General features: G+C 57.0%; 3 protein-coding genes across 3 annotated transcripts; 1 reads left to right on the top strand and 2 right to left on the bottom strand.

Moving 5' to 3' along the window:
• Nucleotides 1-2056: 2056 nt before the first annotated feature.
• On the bottom strand, nt 2057-7883 carry OSCAR (osteoclast associated Ig-like receptor). Its single transcript, XM_032848668.1, has 5 exons — nt 7638-7883; nt 6907-6939; nt 4047-4388; nt 2923-3207; nt 2057-2623 (listed from the first exon to the last, which is right to left on the bottom strand). Exons 1-5 carry the CDS (start codon nt 7672-7674, stop codon nt 2490-2492), a joined length of 831 nt encoding a protein of 276 aa, XP_032704559.1. The 5' UTR covers nt 7675-7883; the 3' UTR covers nt 2057-2489.
• Nucleotides 7884-8543: 660 nt separating this feature from the next.
• On the top strand, nt 8544-10897 carry NDUFA3 (NADH:ubiquinone oxidoreductase subunit A3). Its single transcript, XM_032848716.1, has 4 exons — nt 8544-8625; nt 8849-8923; nt 10239-10316; nt 10737-10897. The coding sequence occupies exons 1-4, from the start codon at nt 8616-8618 to the stop codon at nt 10826-10828; spliced, it is 255 nt and encodes an 84-aa protein (XP_032704607.1). The 5' UTR covers nt 8544-8615; the 3' UTR covers nt 10829-10897.
• Nucleotides 10898-10937: 40 nt separating this feature from the next.
• Nucleotides 10938-18958, bottom strand: TFPT (TCF3 fusion partner). The gene is made up of 6 exons (XM_032848682.1): nt 18554-18958; nt 17352-17610; nt 14762-14832; nt 11712-11781; nt 11396-11614; nt 10938-11092 (listed from the first exon to the last, which is right to left on the bottom strand). Exons 1-6 carry the CDS (start codon nt 18574-18576, stop codon nt 10973-10975), a joined length of 762 nt encoding a protein of 253 aa, XP_032704573.1. The 5' UTR covers nt 18577-18958; the 3' UTR covers nt 10938-10972.
• Between the last annotated feature and the right edge of the window lie 14 nt (nt 18959-18972).

Genomic DNA, 18972 nt, shown 5'->3' with positions numbered 1-18972 from the left:
GATGGATACTGAATAAGTATAAATAGGTCAGTGGATTCATAAATTGACAAACATTAATAAAGGGAGGAATGAATGAATGTAAGAATGAATGAATGATACATAAGGGCAAAAGGAAGGGTGTATATTCAAATAAGAGCAAGAGGTGGGGAGCCTGGGGGGCTTAGTTGATAAGCGGCTGCCTTCTGGCTCAGGTCATGATCCCAGAGTCCTGGGATCAAGCCCGGCCCCATGCATCTGTCTGCCTGCTCTGTGGGGAGCCTGCTTCTTCCCCTCCCACTCCCCCTGCTGGTGTTCCCTCTCTCACTGCGTCTCTTTTCTCTGTCAAATAAATGAATAAAATCTTAGAAAGAGCAAGAGGAAAGGGGATGAATGGTTGGCCAGGACAGAAAGAAACAAGGATGAAAATCAGTGGATGACAGTGAGTGGGGGGAGTGGTTGGATAGCGAAGGAACTGGAGAATGAATGGATGCAGGGAGCTGAAGTACGAGCTCATGGGGAGCCTCCCTCGTGGGCTACTGACTTCCTGTGTGACTGTCGGGGGCTTCATGCCACCCTTCCATGCTGCCACTGCCCATCTGTAGAACGAGGAGCCTGGATTTGATGCCTTTGCAGCCCCATCCAGGTCTGGGTCCCTCCTGTGATACCAGGTCCCCGCTTCCCCCTTGATTTCCCACATCCACATCCAGTTCACGGGGAGATAGCCCAGGATATGCTCCGCAGGAGTCCCGCATCAGGACTCAGTACAGACCCAGAGAGTCCTGCTTCCAGTCTCTCCTCCCATCCGTTCAGCAAGTCGGTGGACCCAGGCAGCTAATCTGACTTCAAATTTCAGTTCTGCTTAATTGCAGTATCCAAATCTCAGGAGAACTGGGTGTTGAAACAGCATCATTTTATGCTGTTTAGCTGTATTTTGAATTTCCCAGTCTTTACACAAGTCCAGAGATCAGTTTCTGTAACCAAAGAACACCAACAAATATTGCTCAACTTCCTCAAATCGTGTCTCATCGTGGGTGTTAGGGAGCTGCTCCATCAGTGAAGAGAATCATGATTAGCATTTTTAATAAAGTGGATTATAATAAAATAATATGTGAATATGGCTTCATAGAACTCGAGCTCTAGTTTATAGATGTAAATGGATCTGTGTACAGGGCTGTAATGTAAGCTTTGCTTCCTGCTCATGTCTCCCCAAAAGGGGGGTGGGAAGGATAGGTTAAAACTGCTGACCTGAGCTTTTCTGATCTCTCTCCACATGTTGGGGAGAAGTTATCTTGTTTGGTTATCTCCAACCAACATTGTAGATACTTCCCCTCCTCTTTCAGGGATTAAAAACTCAGGAGGGTCTGTAGATTGCTCAAGGCTATTCCATCCCCCTGGAGGGGCTTTCCAAAAAATGGAAGGCATCCTCTCCTTCATAAAGTGGGGAGAGGAGGAGAGGACGGTGGAAAATTTAGTAACAGTAGAAGAGGATGTATGCTCCATCAAAATTAGGTATAAAGCAAGAAAGGAGCGGTAAGAGGTGCTTAGAGACAGAAAATGTGTGTATGAGGATGATAAAGGCATCTGAGTTACCAAGATTAAAACAGAAGTTAAATTAATAAACTCTGGAGAAACTGAATGTAGTCAGGCCTTCCAGAAAGAGAGGCAGGAGGGGAGAGCAAACAGGCTGCAAGGGGGAAGGGTTTGCATTATCTTTACAACTGTGGAGGCCACCAAGAGCCATGGGAAGCAGGCTAGGCATCAGGTGTAAGTGTCCAGGTCAGAGCTCTAGGGCACACACTGCCCTTGCTGTTGCCTTGACTGTGGACTCCACTTAATCATAATGACAGCTCCAGAAAACAGCCTGCACTGCATGCAAATGAAGCTTTAAATAGGGAAGAAGTTGTCCTTGATCTGATCTCGGTCTACCTTTGGGGAAGGACTGAGGAGGGGTTTGGAAGAGGTTTGCGATGATGTCATGAAGGAAGTGGCAGTGCATTGCTTAAAGGTTCAGCTTTTCATGTGCAGTGGAGGGGGAGAAAAAAAGCTAACTTCATTCCAGCCCAGATGAAACCGCAGATACAGGATAGCTAACATTTATTGAGCATTTACTAGGGCCAGTCACTTTCAAGGGCTTTGCGTGTATTGCCCACTTTATCCTACAAGTTTAAGAAGTGGGTATTATCAGTGAGCCCATTTTACAATCAGTGCAACTGAGACTTGGGAAAGGTCTCTTTCTTAATAATCCAGTGAGTGAGCGGTGGCTGGCCCTGGGAATCGAACCCAGGCCTTGTGACCGGGAAGCCTTAACCACGGATAGAGCCTTCCACTGACCTACTAGAAGAATGACCCAGAAGGGAGCTAGACACACTGTAGGAAGCTTATTATGACCCAGAAGCTGGGCACAGCCAGAGGGACTGTGGGGCTCTTGGGAGGGCCAGTCCAACCCCAGGAATCCTGGTCTCTGGGAGGTCTTCTCACACTGCAGCCATCTGTATCCAGTCCTCTGGGGCTCAGGGCCTGACACCTGGGGCATGGTTCGGGCTGCGCCAGTCAAGAATGATCAGTGTGCCCAGAGAGATGAGCACCAGGCCGGCCAGCCCCAGACGGAGGAGGTTGCCCTGCGTGTAGTCCAAGGAGCCTGAGCCTGCAGGACGGCAAGGGAGAGGCCTTGGCTCCGGAACCCTCGGTCTGGGCCCGCCATCTGGGTCTCCAGCCTCCAGGGTGAGACTGGGGACGCAGCTCCCAGTCTCCAAGTTGTAGTGGAGAGGGGCAGGGGTCCTGGACTCCTGGATTTGGGGAGGAGGGGGGTTGGGTCCTGACCCCCAGGTTGGGAAGCAGGGAGAGAGGCTGGGGCTCGGACCCCCCCGGCTGGAGAACAGGGAGGAACCCGGGTCGGACCCAGGGCTGCGGAGCAGGGGCCGGGGCGGGGCGCGCCGCTCTCACCGTGGTCGGCGCGGATGACCAGCGGCTCGCTGCGCAGCGACAGCACGTACGGGGAGGACGGCGTGTGGTAGTAGCAGCTGTAGGTGCCGGGCGCGCGGGCGCCGGGCAGCGGGAAGTCGGCCCAGGGCTCGGCCGAGTCGCGGTACTGCAGCGGCGCCGCCTCGCCCGCGCGGTACAGCGCGAAGCTCATGCCCCGCAGGCGGCCCGCGCAGCGCAGGCTCACGTTGGCTCCGGGCGCCACCACCGGCCCGGGCAGTGCCACCAGCGACGGGGGCGGCAGCTGGTCTGCGAGGGGCACGGACCGGGACGAGCGCTGGCGTGGTCCTGCGCCGCGGGACCTTCGCCCCTCTTCGCTCCCGCCCCTCCTCTCGCGCCCGGTCCCCCACCTCCCTCCTCATTCCCTCCCTCCTGCCCTCTCTCCCTCAGTCCCGTCACCGGCCCCCTAGCCTGTACCTCACTCTGCACTACCTCCCCCCATCGTGTCTCTCTTTATCTCTGCCAGTGTCTCCCACAGTGTCTCTGCCTCCCTGTCGGTCTCTGCGCCCTTTGCATCCTTGTCCCCGGCTCCCTGTGTGTCTTGTCCCCAAGTGCACCTTTCTCTGTGGCTCTGTCTTTCTCTCCCTGGATGTCCCCTTTTCTCTCTTGGCCAGGGAGCCTCACCAAAATTCTCTTCCTGTGTCCAGTCCTGCGTGTTTCACTACCCTGGATCTCAGAGGCAGCCTCTGGAATTGCTTCTTCTGGTGTTCTGGGTTTCTCCCAAGGTTTCCTAACCTCAGCGCTCAAATCTGGATAATTCTTTGTTGTAGGGGTTGGGGATGGGGACTGTCCTGTGCATTGTTGGATGTTTTGCAGCGTCTCTGGTGGTAGTGACAACCAGCAGTGTCCCCAGATATTGCCAGAAAGGTCACCTGGGGAGCACAGTCCCCTGGTTAAGGATCACCCCTTTCTCCAGTTCTCTCTCTCTCCCTCATAGATCTTGTTGCTCTGGGTCCTGGTACAAGTCTGTCTCTGTATGTCTCTTTCACTATATCTCTCCCTGTATTTCTCCGTCCCTCCTTCTCCATCCCTCATCACACCCTAAAGTCCCTTCTTCCCGCCCCCCCCCACCCCTGCCAGGACCTCACCTGTGACCAGCAGTTCCAGCGTATCGCTGGGGTGAGACCAGACACCCAGATTCCAGCCTGGATTCCTGTAGCAGCAGTGGTAACTGCCCCCCTGGGCTGGGGTCACCTCCTCCAGGAAGAACTCTGCCAGCTCCATGGACACATCCCGGTACAGCACAGGGGTGATCTCCCCAGTCTTGAAGAGTGCAAACCTCCAGGCAGGTTGAGGTGCCCGGCACCTCAAGGTCACATTGACCCCAGGGGTTACAATTGCGGCAGGCTGAGCCCCCAGCGATGGCTTGAGGGATAAGGCTGGGGGGACTGAATTAACAGGGCTGCTGGGTCCCTGGGCTTCCTGGGAGCCTGAGGAGATGGGGGTGGGAAGAGAATCACCTGGGGCAGCCCCTTCCTCCTTCTCATCCTTAGTTTCCTGCTTCTAAAATAGGGGAGATGGTGAACCCCAGTCAGGGGTTGGCAGCCCTCGCTGCAAATGAGCGTAGCTGGGCAACTGCCGAGCTTTACTCCATGGTTTTTAAACATAGTGTTAAGGGATTGGGTCCCAGAAATCTGTAATTTTAAATGCTCTTCAGACTATTTGTGACATGGTCAACATATTTCAGTAGTTGCCAAAACTTGCTATTTATATGAGAAAAAAAATAAAACAAAAGAGAAGGTATAGCCCTACCTTAACCAAATTCCAGACCAAATTCCCCCAAACCAATTCCAGGTTAATTAAAGACCTATATTGTTTTATTTTACTGTAAAAGTATTAGAAGAAAATATAGGAAAATGCATTCGTCCTGGGGATGGAGAAAGCGATCTTAAAATATAAAACAAAAAATTCAGAAGAGACAAGGTTAATTTGATGACTGCAAAATTTTAAAGTTGTGTAGGAGAATAGACAAATGGAGCTAGACGGCAAGCAACATCACAGGCAGAAAGGACTCATTCATTCATCACATAGATTAAGAGTATAGAAAGAAATCCCAAACCCAGCCGAGTTGAAAATTGGACAAAACACATGAATCAGGCAGGGCACAGAAGAGGAAGTCCAATAGGTGAAAACACACGGGGAGGGGGGGAAGTTGCTTAATGTTACTAGCAATCATTTAAAAAAATTAAAACAACAGGGGTTTTTTTGCCTATCAGGTTGTCAAAACTTAAAATAATGGTTTATATTCTATTTCGGTGAAGACACGGGGAAACAGGTAGGTAGGTACACTTGAGTGAACCTTTTGAGAAAGCGGTTTATTCCTTTCTGTCTAAATACATGAAGGGCATACCCTCATGATTCCACTGTTTCATGCTAGACAACAGTACATACACGGGCACAGAAAGCTCACACTGGAGTACTCACTGAGGCGCTGACTGGCGTGGGGCTGGGGAAGGACATGGGAAACAACCTAACTATGCATGAAGAGGGCCAACTAGACCCCAGCCACACATCGGCAAACGTTCCGTAGCTGTTAAAAACATGCAGTTAGGGGCACCTGCGTGGCTCAGTGGGTTAAAGCCTCTGCCTTCGGCTCAGGTCATGATCCCAGGGTCCTGGGATTGAGCCCAGCATGGGGCTCTCTGCTCATCGGGAAGCCTGCTTCCTCCTCTCTCTCTGCCTCTCTGCCTACTTGTGATCTCTGTCTGTCAAATAAATAAATAAAAATCTTTTGAAAAAAAAAAAAACCCATGCAGTTAATTATAACGATATGGCCACATCTCCAAGAGAGATTGTAAAGTGAAAAACGTGCAGAATAATGTGTCATGAAATATCATTTTGCCTTGGCAAGAAAACCAGGGAGTATATAAATATATGTATGCGTCTGAATGCATGGAAATTTCTTGTAAGGATTCAGAGCTTATTTAAGGAAGATGAGGAAGGGGAAGAGGGAGGTTATATGTCCTTTGGGAATCATGTTCTAAACCATGAATATATGTTAGCTTTAGCTTTAAAAATAATAATTTAAAATAAATTGATAGCTGGGGGACCCTGGGTGGCTCAGTGGGATAAAGCCTCTGCCTTCGGCTCAGGTCATGATCCTTGGGTCCTGGGATCAAGTCCCGCATCGGGCTCTCTGCTCAGTGGGGAGCCTGCTTCCCCCCCACCCCCCACCGCCTGCCTCTCTGCCTACTTGTGATCTCTGTCTGTCAAACAAATAAATAAAATCTTTTAAAAAATAAAACAAATTGATAGCTAAGGTATCAGTGGTTTTCCAGGAGATTTTTATTTGAAGTTGTGGTGTAGTGGGGAGGTTTGAGAGACAGAGATCTCATTTCCGGGTGAATGATCCTACTCGGGTGGAAATGGGCTTCCAAATGGGGGAATAATTGGCATTGCCAGAGGTCCTATTTCTTGAGCCCCCCACTGTGCCAAGCTTTGAGTCAAGGGTTTTACACATGTGATTTTTAAAAATTCATTAAATACTTTTATTTTTTAAGTAATCTCTACACCCAACATGGGGCTCAAACTCACAACCCCAAGATCAAGGGTCACATGCTGCACGGACTGAGCCAGCCGGGCGCCCCGTACACGTGGGTGGTTTTATTAAATCCTCACAACAGCCCATTTCACAGAGAAGGAAACTGAGTAGCAAGCAGTGGTTCGTTCAAAGTTGCAAATGAATAACATGGTGAAAGTGGGGTTCCAGCTTAGGTCTCTTTAGCTCCAAAGTTCATGGTCTTCTCTACCCACCTATGCTGGTCACTAAAGGAAGTAAGATAAGAAGGAAAGAAAGGAAGGAGGGGAGGGAAGGAAAAGATGAAAGAAGAGAGGAGAGGGAGGGAAATATGGAAACCTGAGGTGAGGCGGAGCACCAAAGTAAAATGTGAGTTACTGGAAATGGGCTTCTAGCAGCTTGCAGGTGAGTGGATGGGCGATATTACTCACCAGCTGGAGTGACGTCTCCATGACACAGAGGCCCTGTAGAAGGTGGAGGGGCTGAGTCTTTTCAGAGCGCTAGGCTTCTCCCAGTCCTACCTCGCTGCAAACTCAGGAATCTAAATCCTTCCTCTGGGAAACGGGAATCTAACCCAAATGTCCTCTCTCAGTAGCTCTAACTCAAGGCTCGTAATCCCCACCTACTTCAGAAGCCTGAAGTCTGGCCCCAGCCCCCTCTTGCCTCTACACCCAGTGTTCAGACCTCTGGACTCCCCCTTTTCCAGGAGGCAATAATCGGAGCCCACAGTTTCTTCTCCCTGGGCATCAGGAGTCTGGGTCACCAGCTCCCTCCTTTCCCAGAGACCCGGGTGTTCTGGCTCCATCTCTTCCTGCTCTGAAATCTCGGACTCTACTTGCTATCCCCAGGAGTTCAGGTCCTTAGCACCCTCCTGCCTCAACACCCAGAAAATGCTGCCCCCACTCTCCTTGTCCAGGAACAGGAATTCAGGACCCACGTGTCCTTCCTTGATAGGACCCAAGGATCTAGGTCCTGTCCCCTTATTCCGGTCTAGAATTCCAAACCTTCAGCTTGGGCTGCCTGACCACGGCGCACCTGCCCCAGGGAGAGTCAGTAGCCCTCTTCCTTTCCCCCTCCCTACTCAGGGTGTCCAGGTCCCCAGAGCCTGTCTCTCTGCACCCCAACCAGCCTGAGACCCAGGGAGAAGGGGGCGGTGGCTCACAGAGGGTCAGGAGCTGGAGGATCAGCACCAGAGCCATGGCGGGCAGATCTCGGCTGGAGCAGAAGCAGGAGCCAGGGCTCAGCTGTGCCGTCTCACCTCTCAGGAAATGCAATGTCCGAGAGCCAGAGCCGAGCTCTGTTTAAGGAAGGGAGGAGGGAAGTGGGGGCCTCTGGGAGACTGTGTCACAGCCCCATGGTGCTGCGGAAAAACCTGGGAGAAGGGGCAGTCATAACCAGTTGTGTTCATCAATTAAGCTTAAAAAAAAAAAAAAAAAAAAAAAAGACTAGAAAGTAGCACGTATTATGTACCAGACCCTGTGCGGCGCTACTTTGGGGGCACAGAGAGGCGTCAGACCCTATTAATGCCCTCGCGCAGCTCCCAGTCTGAATTAAAGACAGGCGGACCAGCTAGGTTACAAAACAAAGTGAGCTACCCTAGAAGTCACAGGGGGCGCTGAGAGGATCCACAGACGACCCCTAACCCTCTGGGACGAGAGTGAAAGCTTCCAGGACGAACTGATGTTGAGCTGCGACCGCAAATGATAGTGTCGTCTGTCCTCTCCCGGCCTCCGTTTCTCCGTCTGTGAAACGGGCCTTCGTGAGTAAACTCTAAAATGAAGACTGTTGCATTCCGCCTTGGATGGGCCGTGGCTTGGATGGAGCACACCTCAGGCTGGACTCCTAGGTGAGGAGACAGGTCGGCCTTTAATTCTGCAGCGCCGCCGGCGTTTCCGTGACCGCTTCAGACAGCTGTTTTTCTCCAGTGCGCACGCGCAGACTCAGCGGGCTGAGGCTGGCGCGCGGGGACCACAACTCCCAGAGTGCTTCGCGCCCTCGTCCCCCCCCCCCCCCCCGCCCTGGACCGTAGTTCCGTGCCAGGGCTCTCGCGCAGACTCGGAGAGCGAAGACTCAGGCGCAGGGACCACAATTCCCAGAGTGCTCCGCGCGCTGCGCGGCTGCCGCCGACGCTGCGACCAAGATGGCCGGGAGTAAGTGAGGGCGGCCGCGGGCGCGCGGGGTCCGGTGGTTCCGGGAGCCCCCGTAGTGCCGGGGCTGGGGCACGGCGGAACCTCCGTGGAGGCGGTGGGGTCCTGGCCGGAGGGGGATGCCGAGGTCACGAGAGGGCTTCTCCAGGGCGGGGGCGGCGCGAGAGGGTTAGAGGTCACCGGAGTCGTCCCCTGCTGGGGTGACCCTCTTCCCCCGCCCCTCCAGGACTCGCCACCTTCCTCAAGGAAGCCTGGGCCAAGGAGCCGGTGCTGGTCGCGTCCTTCACCATCGGGGGCCTCGGTGCGTGAGCGTGCATCGCCCCCACCGTGCCCCAAGGCCCCGTGCTCCCCACTAGCGTTCCATCCTGTATCCCTCCACGTTCCGTGTTCCCCTCGTGTGTCGGCCCCCCCACGACGACCTCTTGCCCACCCCATCCCGAATATTAGGACCCCTTCACCAGCCCGCTCCTTCCCACCCCCGGCACACCAACCCGACTCCCCAAGGAGAGGTTCTCAGCCCCGCTGTGCCCTGAAACCACCTGAGCGACAAAAATAAGTGTCCAGATGCTCCCCGTCTTTCACCCTCGCCCCCTCCGCGCTCGGTGGGGAGCTCGTGGGGTGGCGGCGGCGCAGGGGAAGCCGTGTGCTGTGAAAATCCCTCCGCGGTTCTGTGGACAGGCGCTATCCTAGATCGGGGCAGCCCGCGCTGTCAGGTGGGGGAGGTCGCTAGCATGCAGGCTGTCACTGCGCGGGGCTGGGCTGGGGCCGGGGACGCGGCCCATCCCCCGGGTCCCCAGATCTTGTCCGCGCGGCCGGTCTGTGGGCCACACGCCGCGGGTGAGGTTCGAGAGCTGTTGTCCCTTCCGGCAGCCGCGGGCCACCCTGGCCGCTGAGCGCCTGAAGCGCAGCTCCTAGGAGTTGAGCTGGTACACTCCGCTCGTGGGAAGGACACGCTGGATTGCGGAGAGGGTGACAAGTCTGCAAGATATCTCCGCTTCTTTCAATCATACGTTGAAACGCCGTTTCCCGTATGCTGGCTTAAATCACTTTAAAAATTGATGTGTTTTCAACTTTATTTTTAATGTGGCTGTTAGAAGGCGTAAAACTAAGGTGTGGCTCTCACGATTCTATCGGACAGTGTCGCCTGGAACTTTGCTCTTAGCCCCTACCCCTGCCCCCCAGACTCCTGGCTCCCACCCTGGGCGGACTGTAATTTCCCAGCGACTAGTCCTCCTACAGCCCTCCCTTCCTCAGTTTGTAACAGTTCACGATTCTTCTGGAAAATTCCCAAAGCACTCCCCTCAGCACCGCCCTCTGCTCCCTGACCCCCTCTGCACATGCACTGAATACTGTGACCACCCCCATGGCTCCCCCACCCCCCACCCCCGGCTCTCTAGATCCCATGTGTCCTTGAATTGCTGGCTCCCATCTCCTCTCCTGCTGGTAAACGGGGATCCCATAACGCCAAGGGGTCTCCTGGAGGGTCGGGAACTCCCTGCTCCCCTCCTCCCATGTATTTGACTCCTAGTTTGCCAAGGTTTTGCTTCTGCCCCTTCCCCTCCCACCCCTGCCTGAAAGCCGCCCCCTCCCCTGGCCTCACCCTTGTCTCTCCACAGCTATAATTCTGCCGGCTTTCAGCCCCTTCACGAAATACGCCGCCATGATCAACCAGGTGACGCCCTACAGCTATCCAGGTGAGCGGGAGCAAGGACTGGCTCCAAATGGGAGTGGGGGTTGGGGGGGTAACCTCCTCCTGCCAGAGGAAGAGTCATGCGCAGGTCTTTCCTCTGCCGCCGTCTGAGAATCTGCAGTGTGGGCTGGACTTTCTTCTTTCTTCTGAGATCTAGTCCATGTGCCGTAAAACTCATTTCCTGTCTGTTTTCACACTTTTGTTGAGTTTCTGTTGTCATTCCACATTTGTACTCCTTTCTGGATTTTCGTCATTCTGCCTCTCTCTGTGCTTTCCATGCCTCTAGGTCTCTATCGTCCTGCTTCTCTGTGTCCCCTCTCTCCCCTGGGGTTCCCTTTCCCTCTTTGAATATGAACTGACAGACTAGCCTTTCGGAGCCTCCCAAGATGTGCTGGTCTCAGTGGCCCGCCCTCCTGCCCCACAGTGCCCGTCCGGGATGATGGGAACATGCCTGATGTGCCCAGCCACCCTCAGGACCCCCAGGGCCCCAGCTTGGAGTGGCTGAAGAACTTGTGAGCACCCCCGGTGACACGGAGGAGGCCCCTCCCCTGTAGTCAATAAAATGCGAAAAGCAACCCCAGAATCAGCTCGTGTGTGAGCACAGGTGGAAACAGCAGACGGCCAAGGCGTTTGTGGGGGTCAGTTTATTGGGGGTGGGGGTCAGTCAAAGGGAGGGCTGGCTAGGGTGGGGTACGGTAGCAGTTTGTCTGGCCCCCGAGAAACCCAGCTGGAGTCCAGGGCCTCATCTGCTTCAAAGCCAAAGTCTTCCTCAACCTTAATCTGGGGGAGAGGAGCAGGCGTGAGCAGGCTTCCCCTGTGCACCGGGGCGAAAACCCCAGCACTCCCGCCTTCCCTTCCACCAGTGGCCTCCGACTGTCCCTCCCTCTCTGCTCTAGTCCTCTTTCCTGTTCCCCCCAGCCTCCTCCAGGTCTCTCTCCTTCCTTTTCCACCAGAGCCCTCACCTGGCTTTTCCCAGCTTTTTCTCCATCCCTACCCACCCCAACTATTCCAGCCCTACCTCCTTTCCCCAGTGGTCCCCAGCCCCCACAGCACTGGTGCCAAACCCAGGAGCCCTGGTCCCACCTGCACCGGGGCCAGCTCTGGACTCAACACAGCTCCCACTCGGCGTCCGTCCCGGGGCGCTCGCCGCCTCTTGCGTCCACTGGGCCCCTCACCGGGGGTCGGGCTGCTGGATTCTGGGGGTGCAGGTGTCCTTCGGGGTGGGGAAAGGCCCTCTTTCTCTGGAGGCTCATTTTCAGCATTGCCAGGGGTGGGGGCATCTGTGCCCTGGCTGCCCTCGTCCTGGTGAGGAGAAGGGGCAGCCGGTGAAGGCTCTGTCCTGGTGCCCAGCCCCCGCTCCCCCGCCTGCCCCCCTCACCTGCCCGGAGGCCGCACTCACCTCCAGGACGATGGTCAGCTGGCTGGCGCGGTAGTCATCACCATAAGCGTCCAGCACTCTCATGAGGAACCTGTGTCCGGAGGCCACCAGAGTTGCAACCTCAGCGTCTGGTGGGTGGGGAAAGGGACACCCCACAGCCCAGCCCTGGCTCTGAAGCCAAGGTTGCCCTGGACCCACAGACCCAGAAGATTTGGAGCTTCCAAGTCTACCTGGGCGCCAAGTATGTGAGCAGCCCGCGGGACCCTGGGCCAGACAAGGGGACCTCTCTGCACCTGTTTCCTGCTCTGTCAACAGCACAGGACAACCCTGAGCGGGGTTGGGTGACAGGGTAGGTAGAAGGGGCATCTCCTGGTGCTTGGCCTACGTTCCGCTGTCAGCCGGTGTCCTTATCAGTAACAGGAGGGCAAGAGAAAGACGGGTGCGGAGCCCTCCGGGGACTGCCTTCTCTGCTTCCCCCCCGTGCCTGCTTCTAAGAACGCCGGGGATTTTGTAAGATCTGAACGTTGCCTGGGGGCCAGCACCCCAGCGGGGCACTTCACACGCCCCATGTGTCCAGTCTCTTACTGGGTGTGTGTCCCACGGGCTCACAAGGGTTCTCCGCCTAGTGCTACATCGGGGAACCACACAAAATCCCCTGTGCCTACTGAACTCGGGGGACATCAGCACATCAACACACAGCAAGCTAGGCAGGCAGACACAGGATACCCGGAAGAGGACTGGAACCTCCAAAAGATGGTGGGGGATGCCTCACTGAGAAGGTGAGGGAGTGGCGCGGGAGGAAGAGCCAGTGCCAGTGCCGAGGCCCTGAGCGGGAGCAGCATGTGTGCTGTGACAAAGGGCCTGCCTTGTTGGCCGCTGTAGGATAATTCTGGCTCTGACTCAGGTGGGACTCCCTGCAGGGTTCTGAACAGAGAAGTGACTTGGTCTATCTAGCCTTTCCTCTTTTTTTTTTTTTTTTTAACTTTTGAAAAAAGAATTTTTAAAAATTTGTGGTAGGATACACCTAACACGGCATTTGCCACCACAGTCAAGTGTCCAGCTTGGTGGATTAAGCACATTCACAGTTTGTGCAGCCGTCACCCCCATCTGTCTCCAGGACTCTCCATCCTCCCCAAATTAAACAGCTCCCCATGCCCCTGCCTCTAGCGGCCACCGCTCTCCTGTCCGGCTCCGTGATCGTCAGCCCTCACCGGAGTGCGATCAGTGTTTGTCCTGCTGGGACTGGCCCACTGCACTCAGCACGACGTCTTTGCGGTTCGTGGCGCGGCACCCCTTCTGCGAGTGGGTGGTCCTCCTCCATGCGGGCCACCCTGGATTCTCCATCCACCCAGATAGACCCTCAATGCTTCCGCTTTTGGGGTATCGTGAAAACGGTTATGATCGTGGGCAGACACATCAGTGACCCCTTTTTTCAACTCTTCTGGGAGGTTTACGGATAGGTGGAGTTGCTACATCGTAGGGTAATTGCTTTTAAATTTGGGGGAATGGCCACGTAGTTTTTACACAGTGGCATGTCTTAAACTTTAGAACACTTCCTGGCCACCCCCCGCATTTCTGACACAGTAGGTCTGGGGTGAGGCCTTGGAACCTGGATTTGTGACAAGTCCCCAGGTAGTGCCCAGGTCCCTGGTCCAGGGGCCACGCTCCGAGAAGCACGGGGCTGAGCTCCAGGTGGACCGTTCCGAGGGCACAATCACCCCGACTGATCTGTACAGTTAAGGGAACTTTAGCGTGTGCAGACGCCCTCCCGAACTTCGGATGTTTGAACCAGAAAGGCCAGCCTTCCCTTCCACAAACTCTCTTGGTTTTACTGTAGGAGAGATCTTGGCTAGTGGTACAACTGGGGGAAAAGGTTTGGCCGGGGTGTGTGGCAGGAGCCTGCGGAGGGCCAGGGAGGCCAGCGCAAGTACGGCTGGCGTGGGGCGAGGAGGTGAGAGAGAGGAACAGCTGGGAGGGTCCGTTCTCTGAGGGGGAGCGGACCGGGGGCAGGGAGCGAGGTCAGGCCTAGCTTCGCGTGCCTGTGAGGGGACCTGAAGCCACCGTCCAGTGGGCGGCTGACAAAGGGACACAGTTCAAAGAGCTGCAGACGGGAGTCAAAGACCGTGGTGCTGCGAGACTTTCTGGAAGGGCACGCAGAACCTCCTGTGAGGACACAAACGTCCCGTTCCCATGCGACACGCTACGTAGCCACGGGCCACCTGTTGCCATCATGGAGCCCCTGGCACGTGGCAAGAGCCACGGAGGAGCTGACTTTTTGAGGTCCTTTATTTGGGGTTCGATGTCAGTTGTCATATGTGGTACTGAGCTACCGTGTGGCGAGCGCCACTGCGGGATGGAAGTTTTCATTTCATCTCAGTTTGGGTAAAAATCGCCACTGGCGGCTGCCGAGCACGTGAACAGAGGAGTGGAACTTTCTTTCACGCCAGTGAATTAAGATTTACTTGGACCGATGTTAGATTTCAAGTTTAACGAAGTCGGGTTAAGTCACCACCTGGGGCTACCGTGCTGGACAGTGGAGGTGTGCACACGGGGGCGCCCAGGGCCGAGCCCTGGGGTACTGGGGTGAGGAGGAATGGCGAGGAGGCAGGGGAAGCGGGTGGGTGAGGGCAGGCGCCTCCTGTGGGTCAGCTGGGTGCCGGGGAGAACTGGCTGAGCATTCCACAGACACGGGGACATGGGACACAGCGTGTAGCGAGAGGCTCTGGGTTGGGCTCATCCCCTCCCCTGAGCTGCTGTTCAACCCTCAGCAGCCACGAGATTGTGGCATTACCCACCTCAGCTGAGATGGGAAATGGGCTCAGAGAGGGATGTTGCTCGCTGAGAGGCACATGGCAAACCGCCTGACAGCACGCGAGGGCCTCCGTCCTGATGTGTTCTGCTGCATACCCCATTTAAAGGGAGCGGACCTGCCTCCCCGCCCTGGCTCGGCCCTCACTCATCCCCTTCCCTGCAAGGCCTGGGCAGACGGAAGCCCACAAGAAGCTTGAGAGTGGGCGGGAACAGTGGCTGGGGGCAGAGGCACGGGCCCCGGGGGGCTGGCGAGGGGTTACCTCCGCTCCTGCTGAAGTCGCCGTGTTATCCTCTGCACCTGATGGAGCCTGTTCAGGACCCGCTCGTTCACCTGGAGGGAGACGGAAGGCTCAAGTCACCCAGACTCTGCTCACTTCCTCTCGCGGTGAACGGAGCCCCGGCGGGGACCCAGGGAGCCAGCCCCACGGCCTCCAGGGCCCACTGCACCCACTCCCTCCCTGCTCCTCTCCCTCGCCTCCGCTGCTCCCCGGCTGGCCTCCCCCTGTCCTGGGGGCCTTCCCACGTGCCTGCACAGCTCCCTCCCTCAGGTCTGGCCTCAGAGGTTACCTCCTCAGGGACCTCCGGCTACTCGCGCCCTCAGCCACTCCTCTCTGCCTCAGTTTCCCTTACAACACTCCTCACCGCCTTCTAGCCTATCCACTTCTCCTGCTCACCGCCTGCCTCCCCCACCAGACCCCAAGCTCTAAAGGACAGGGCCTGTGCCCGGTCCGATGCCCTGGTCCGATGCCGTGAGCAGAACCTGGCGGCAGGGGGCAGGGGTGCCCCAACAGTATTTGCTGAACGCGTGACTTCCCGCACGACTTCCGCTGTGGAAAGTGCAGATGGGCGCCACGCAGGCAGGCCCACTTGCTGGAGATGAGGCAGGCGGTGGGGACGTCAGGGCCAGCAGAGAGGTGCGCGGGCCGGGACACAAATGAGCGGGTACTACCCTGGGTCAGAAAGACCTGGGTTGGAAGCCAGCCTGCCCCTTCCAGCTGCATGCCCTTGGGTGAGTCACCTAGACCCTTGCTGAGCCTGTGTTTGTAAAAGAGGAATCAGGCCACCGCCCACCCGGACGGGGAGGACCGAGCAGGAACTCCAGTGCCCGCTCCATCTGAGCAAACGGTTGAGTGAGTCCCTTTGGACCTCAGGATCCATGTGTTAAATGGGGCTCAGGGTCCCGCTGCCAGCTCAGGGAGTGCGGGGGCGGGCAGAGGCAGTGCGGCGTCCTGAAACGTCCTGTGTGTAAAGCCCAGGGCAGGCCTGGCACACAGTGGGTGCTCCCGTGTGACCGTGGTCACTCTGATGTCCCCACCCGTGTACCGAGGAGCCGTGTGAACACAATGCCAGGGTTGAAATGTCCATGCTATGGTGGAAGTCACCAGGGAGAGGAGAGGTAAGAGGGGTGCTGGAGGAGGGAAGGAGGCTGGGGTGAGCTGAGGACGGGGTGGGGCCGACAGCCACCTCATGCCGGAAGTAGAGTATCTGGTCTGTGTCACGTCCGACTTGTCCCCTACTGTCTATCACACCCGTGCACGTGTGCACATGTGAAACCATGTGGCAGACTGTGTCCTGCGAACCTCCTAGTTGTCACTGGGTGTGCAGGAGCGGCTGGCCATGGGGTGTAGCCTCTGGGGAGTACATTCTCATACACGGAGCTGACCTGCTCCAAGCCCTCGCCCTGCTCCCACTTCGTGCGTGATCCTCTCCGCCATCTGTCAGCGCAAACCTCTGTCCTGCTCCAGACAGCTTGGTACGCTCTGCATCCGAAGAGGACTTGAACGTCCGTCCTTGTTCTCCACCGGCTCTGTCTCCTGACCCCTGCTCCGGCTCACACCACGACACCAGCCTCCCATCGTCCCCAGCAACCCAACACCACCGATAGGGGTTGGATGGTGTCCCCCAAAACGTCGTGGAGTCCTAACTCCCAGTACCTCAGAACGCGACCTTCTCTCGACATAGGGTCTTCATAATCAAGTGAAATGAGGTCAGTAAGTGGGCCCAGGTCCTCACAGGAGGAGGAAACTGGGGCACGGACAGGCACACCCAGGGGGAATGCCACGTGAAACGAAGGCAGAGATCCGCTGGTCAGGAAGCAGCGCTGATTACCAGCAACTACCCAACGCAAGGGGAGATGTGGGTAGCAGGTTCTTCCCCGCGCCCCCTCCCAGCCCCCGGGCCCCAGAAGGAACCAGCCCCGCTGACACCTGCTGACAGCCGGATCTCGCACCTGCGGCCCAGGGAGCTGTGACTGTATTTCGTTACCGAGCGCCCAGTTTGTGCTACGCGCTCACAGCGGGTACGACCGAGCTCCGTCTTCCATACACCCAGCCCCGACCCTGCCCCTCCCTCATCGGAAACCTTCCGACAGCTCCCCTCACTTAAACAACAGAACAACACCCAACGTCATGCCCCGCTTTCCCAGCCTTTCCAGATCTGGTCCCCGGAGCTGCGCACTCCTGGTTCTCGCCCAGGAAGCCAGTGCAGCGACGCAGCTCACAGAACGTGTGTCTGGGGCAGGAGCCACGGGGATGGAGAGCAGAAGGATCTAAGGCAGATTGAGGCGGCACAGGGCCTGATTTGAGGGGTACGGGAGGCTTGAAAAGCCTGAACAGTGAGGAACGTGAGAGGCACCTCCAAACGTCAGCGAGCTGACCTGGTCACCTGGGCCACTGGCGGCGCACACACTCTCCAGGTGCCTCGCGCAGTGCCCGACGCTGACAGGTACGGGACACGCGAATGGAAGATTCCCTCGGTAGGTGGGGAGGGCTGGCACGCAGACAGGTGGAGACCAGGAAGGGGTAATTTTGGCCACGGGGCCCCAAAATGGGGGAATCCGCACTCACCTACCTGCTCGATCTCCCGGCAGCGCCGCCCTAGCGCCTGGTACTTCCTACGATTTAGTTCCCGCTGGCGCCGATGCTGGCCGCGGGCAGCCTCTTCCTCTTCATCTCGCTCACGGAGCCCTGAGCCGCCCAGACCCCCAGACACGAACTCCACTTCCGTCTCCAGCTCGCTCTCCAAGATGTGACCCCCGAACAGCGGAGGCAGCGCCAACTCCGAGCCTGGCGGCGCCGAGAACTCTTCAAAGCCCACAGCTGCCATGGTCCTGTAAGGTCAGGGGGTTCAGGGGCCTTGAACTCACGGCCCAGCTCCCTCCTTCCTCAAACCAGGAGTCCAGGCCCCAGCCCCTCCTCCCCCAGACCCGAGAGTCCAGGCCCCAGGCCCTCCTCCCTCAGACCTGGGAGTCCAGATCCCCCAGCCCCTGCTCCCTCAGACCCGGGAGTCCAGACCCCCAGCCCCTCCTCCCTCAGACCAGGAGTCCAGGCCCCAGGCCCTCCTCCTTCAGACCCGGGAGTCCAGGCCCCCAACCCCTCCTCCCTCAGACCCAAGAGTCCGGGCCCCCAGCTTCTGCTCCTTCAGACCCGAGAGTCCAGATCCCTAGCCCCTCCTTCCTCAGACCAGGAGTCCAGACCCCCAGCCCCTCCTCTCTCAGATCCAGGAGTCCAGACCCCCCAGTCCCTGCTCCCTCAGACCAGGAGTCCAGGCCCCAGCCCCTCCTCCCTCAGACCAGGAGTCCAGGCCCCCAACTTCTGCTCCCTCAGACCCGAGAGTCCAGATTCCCAGCCCCTCCTCCCTCAGACCAGGAGTCCAGGCCCCAGGCCCTCCTCCCTCAGACCCAGGAGTCCAGGCCCCCAGCTTCTGCTCCCTCAGACCCAAGAGTCCAGACCCCCACCCCCTGCTCCCTCAGACCAGGAGTCCAGACTTCCAGACTTGCTCCCAGAGGATCCCAGGAAGTTCAAACCCCCATCGCCTCACTCAATCCCGAGAGGCCGGGCATCCAACCTCGTCATCTCTCAGATCCAGAACTCCAAAGCCGTAACTTTCTCCCCCAGAATGTCCGAGTACAGACCGTGGTCCCTAAGACCGCTGAACGAAAGCAGTTGCATGAACTACAGTCCCCATCCGCCCTCCAGGAAAAGTGCACACGGCTGTACGTGATGCAGCCGCAATGCCTTTTGGGAATAGTAGTTTTCCCCAAAGCCACTCACCCCTCTCTCTGCTCCAGTTCCATGCCTCCCGCTCCCGGCGCCTCAGGTCTCAGAACGTCCAACCTCGCAAACCTCTGGGTTAGGTCCTTCGCAAAACTACCTGTCCCATCAGGCTTCACGGCCACCGCATCCGGGACTTAGCCTCTAGGCCCTCTGGGACTTGTAGTTCCCGGCTTCCGGCTCCGCTCCCCACCCCCCTCCACCTCCACCCTGAGTCCCGCCCGGCTTAAAGTCCTTGCTTTTTCGTCTCACTCCTTCCCGAGTCGTCTGAGTTGCCCCCGTCTTTATTCTTGTCTCTGCACCTTCCGTCTGGCTAGGGCGATTCCCCAGTTAGCAGGATCAGTCCTCGGCGGGCCGTCAGGCCGACAAGTCCCCTCTCCTCTCGTCCTTACCGCTTCTGCGCCTAGCGGCAGGAGCTA

This window comes from Lontra canadensis, unplaced genomic scaffold (assembly GCF_010015895.1).
Source record: "Lontra canadensis isolate GAN:19392208 unplaced genomic scaffold, GSC_riverotter_1.0 scaffold206, whole genome shotgun sequence".
NCBI lineage: Eukaryota > Metazoa > Chordata > Mammalia > Carnivora > Mustelidae > Lontra > Lontra canadensis.
The sequence above is the reverse complement of the archived record's forward strand: the minus strand, read 5'-3'. Positions and strand labels throughout refer to the sequence as shown.

Coding starts and splice junctions, on each gene's coding strand:
- NDUFA3 (XM_032848716.1), top strand. Junction 8,924..10,238: donor CTTCACCATCGGGGGCCTCG/GTGCGTGAGCGT, acceptor GTCTCTCCACAG/CTATAATTCTGCCGGCTTTC. Junction 10,317..10,736: donor GACGCCCTACAGCTATCCAG/GTGAGCGGGAGC, acceptor CCTGCCCCACAG/TGCCCGTCCGGGATGATGGG.
- OSCAR (XM_032848668.1), bottom strand. CDS start 7,674: ATGGCTCTGGTGCTGATCCTCCAGCTCCTGACCCTCT. Junction 3,208..4,046: donor GCTGGAACTGCTGGTCACAG/GTGAGGTCCTGG, acceptor TGCCCCTCGCAG/ACCAGCTGCCGCCCCCGTCG. Junction 2,624..2,922: donor GGTCATCCGCGCCGACCACG/GTGAGAGCGGCG, acceptor GCCGTCCTGCAG/GCTCAGGCTCCTTGGACTAC.
- TFPT (XM_032848682.1), bottom strand. CDS start 18,576: ATGGAACTGGAGCAGAGAGAGGG. Junction 11,615..11,711: donor AGCTGACCATCGTCCTGGAG/GTGAGTGCGGCC, acceptor TCTCCTCACCAG/GACGAGGGCAGCCAGGGCAC. Junction 11,093..11,395: donor CAGAGCTGGCCCCGGTGCAG/GTGGGACCAGGG, acceptor CCTCTCCCCCAG/ATTAAGGTTGAGGAAGACTT.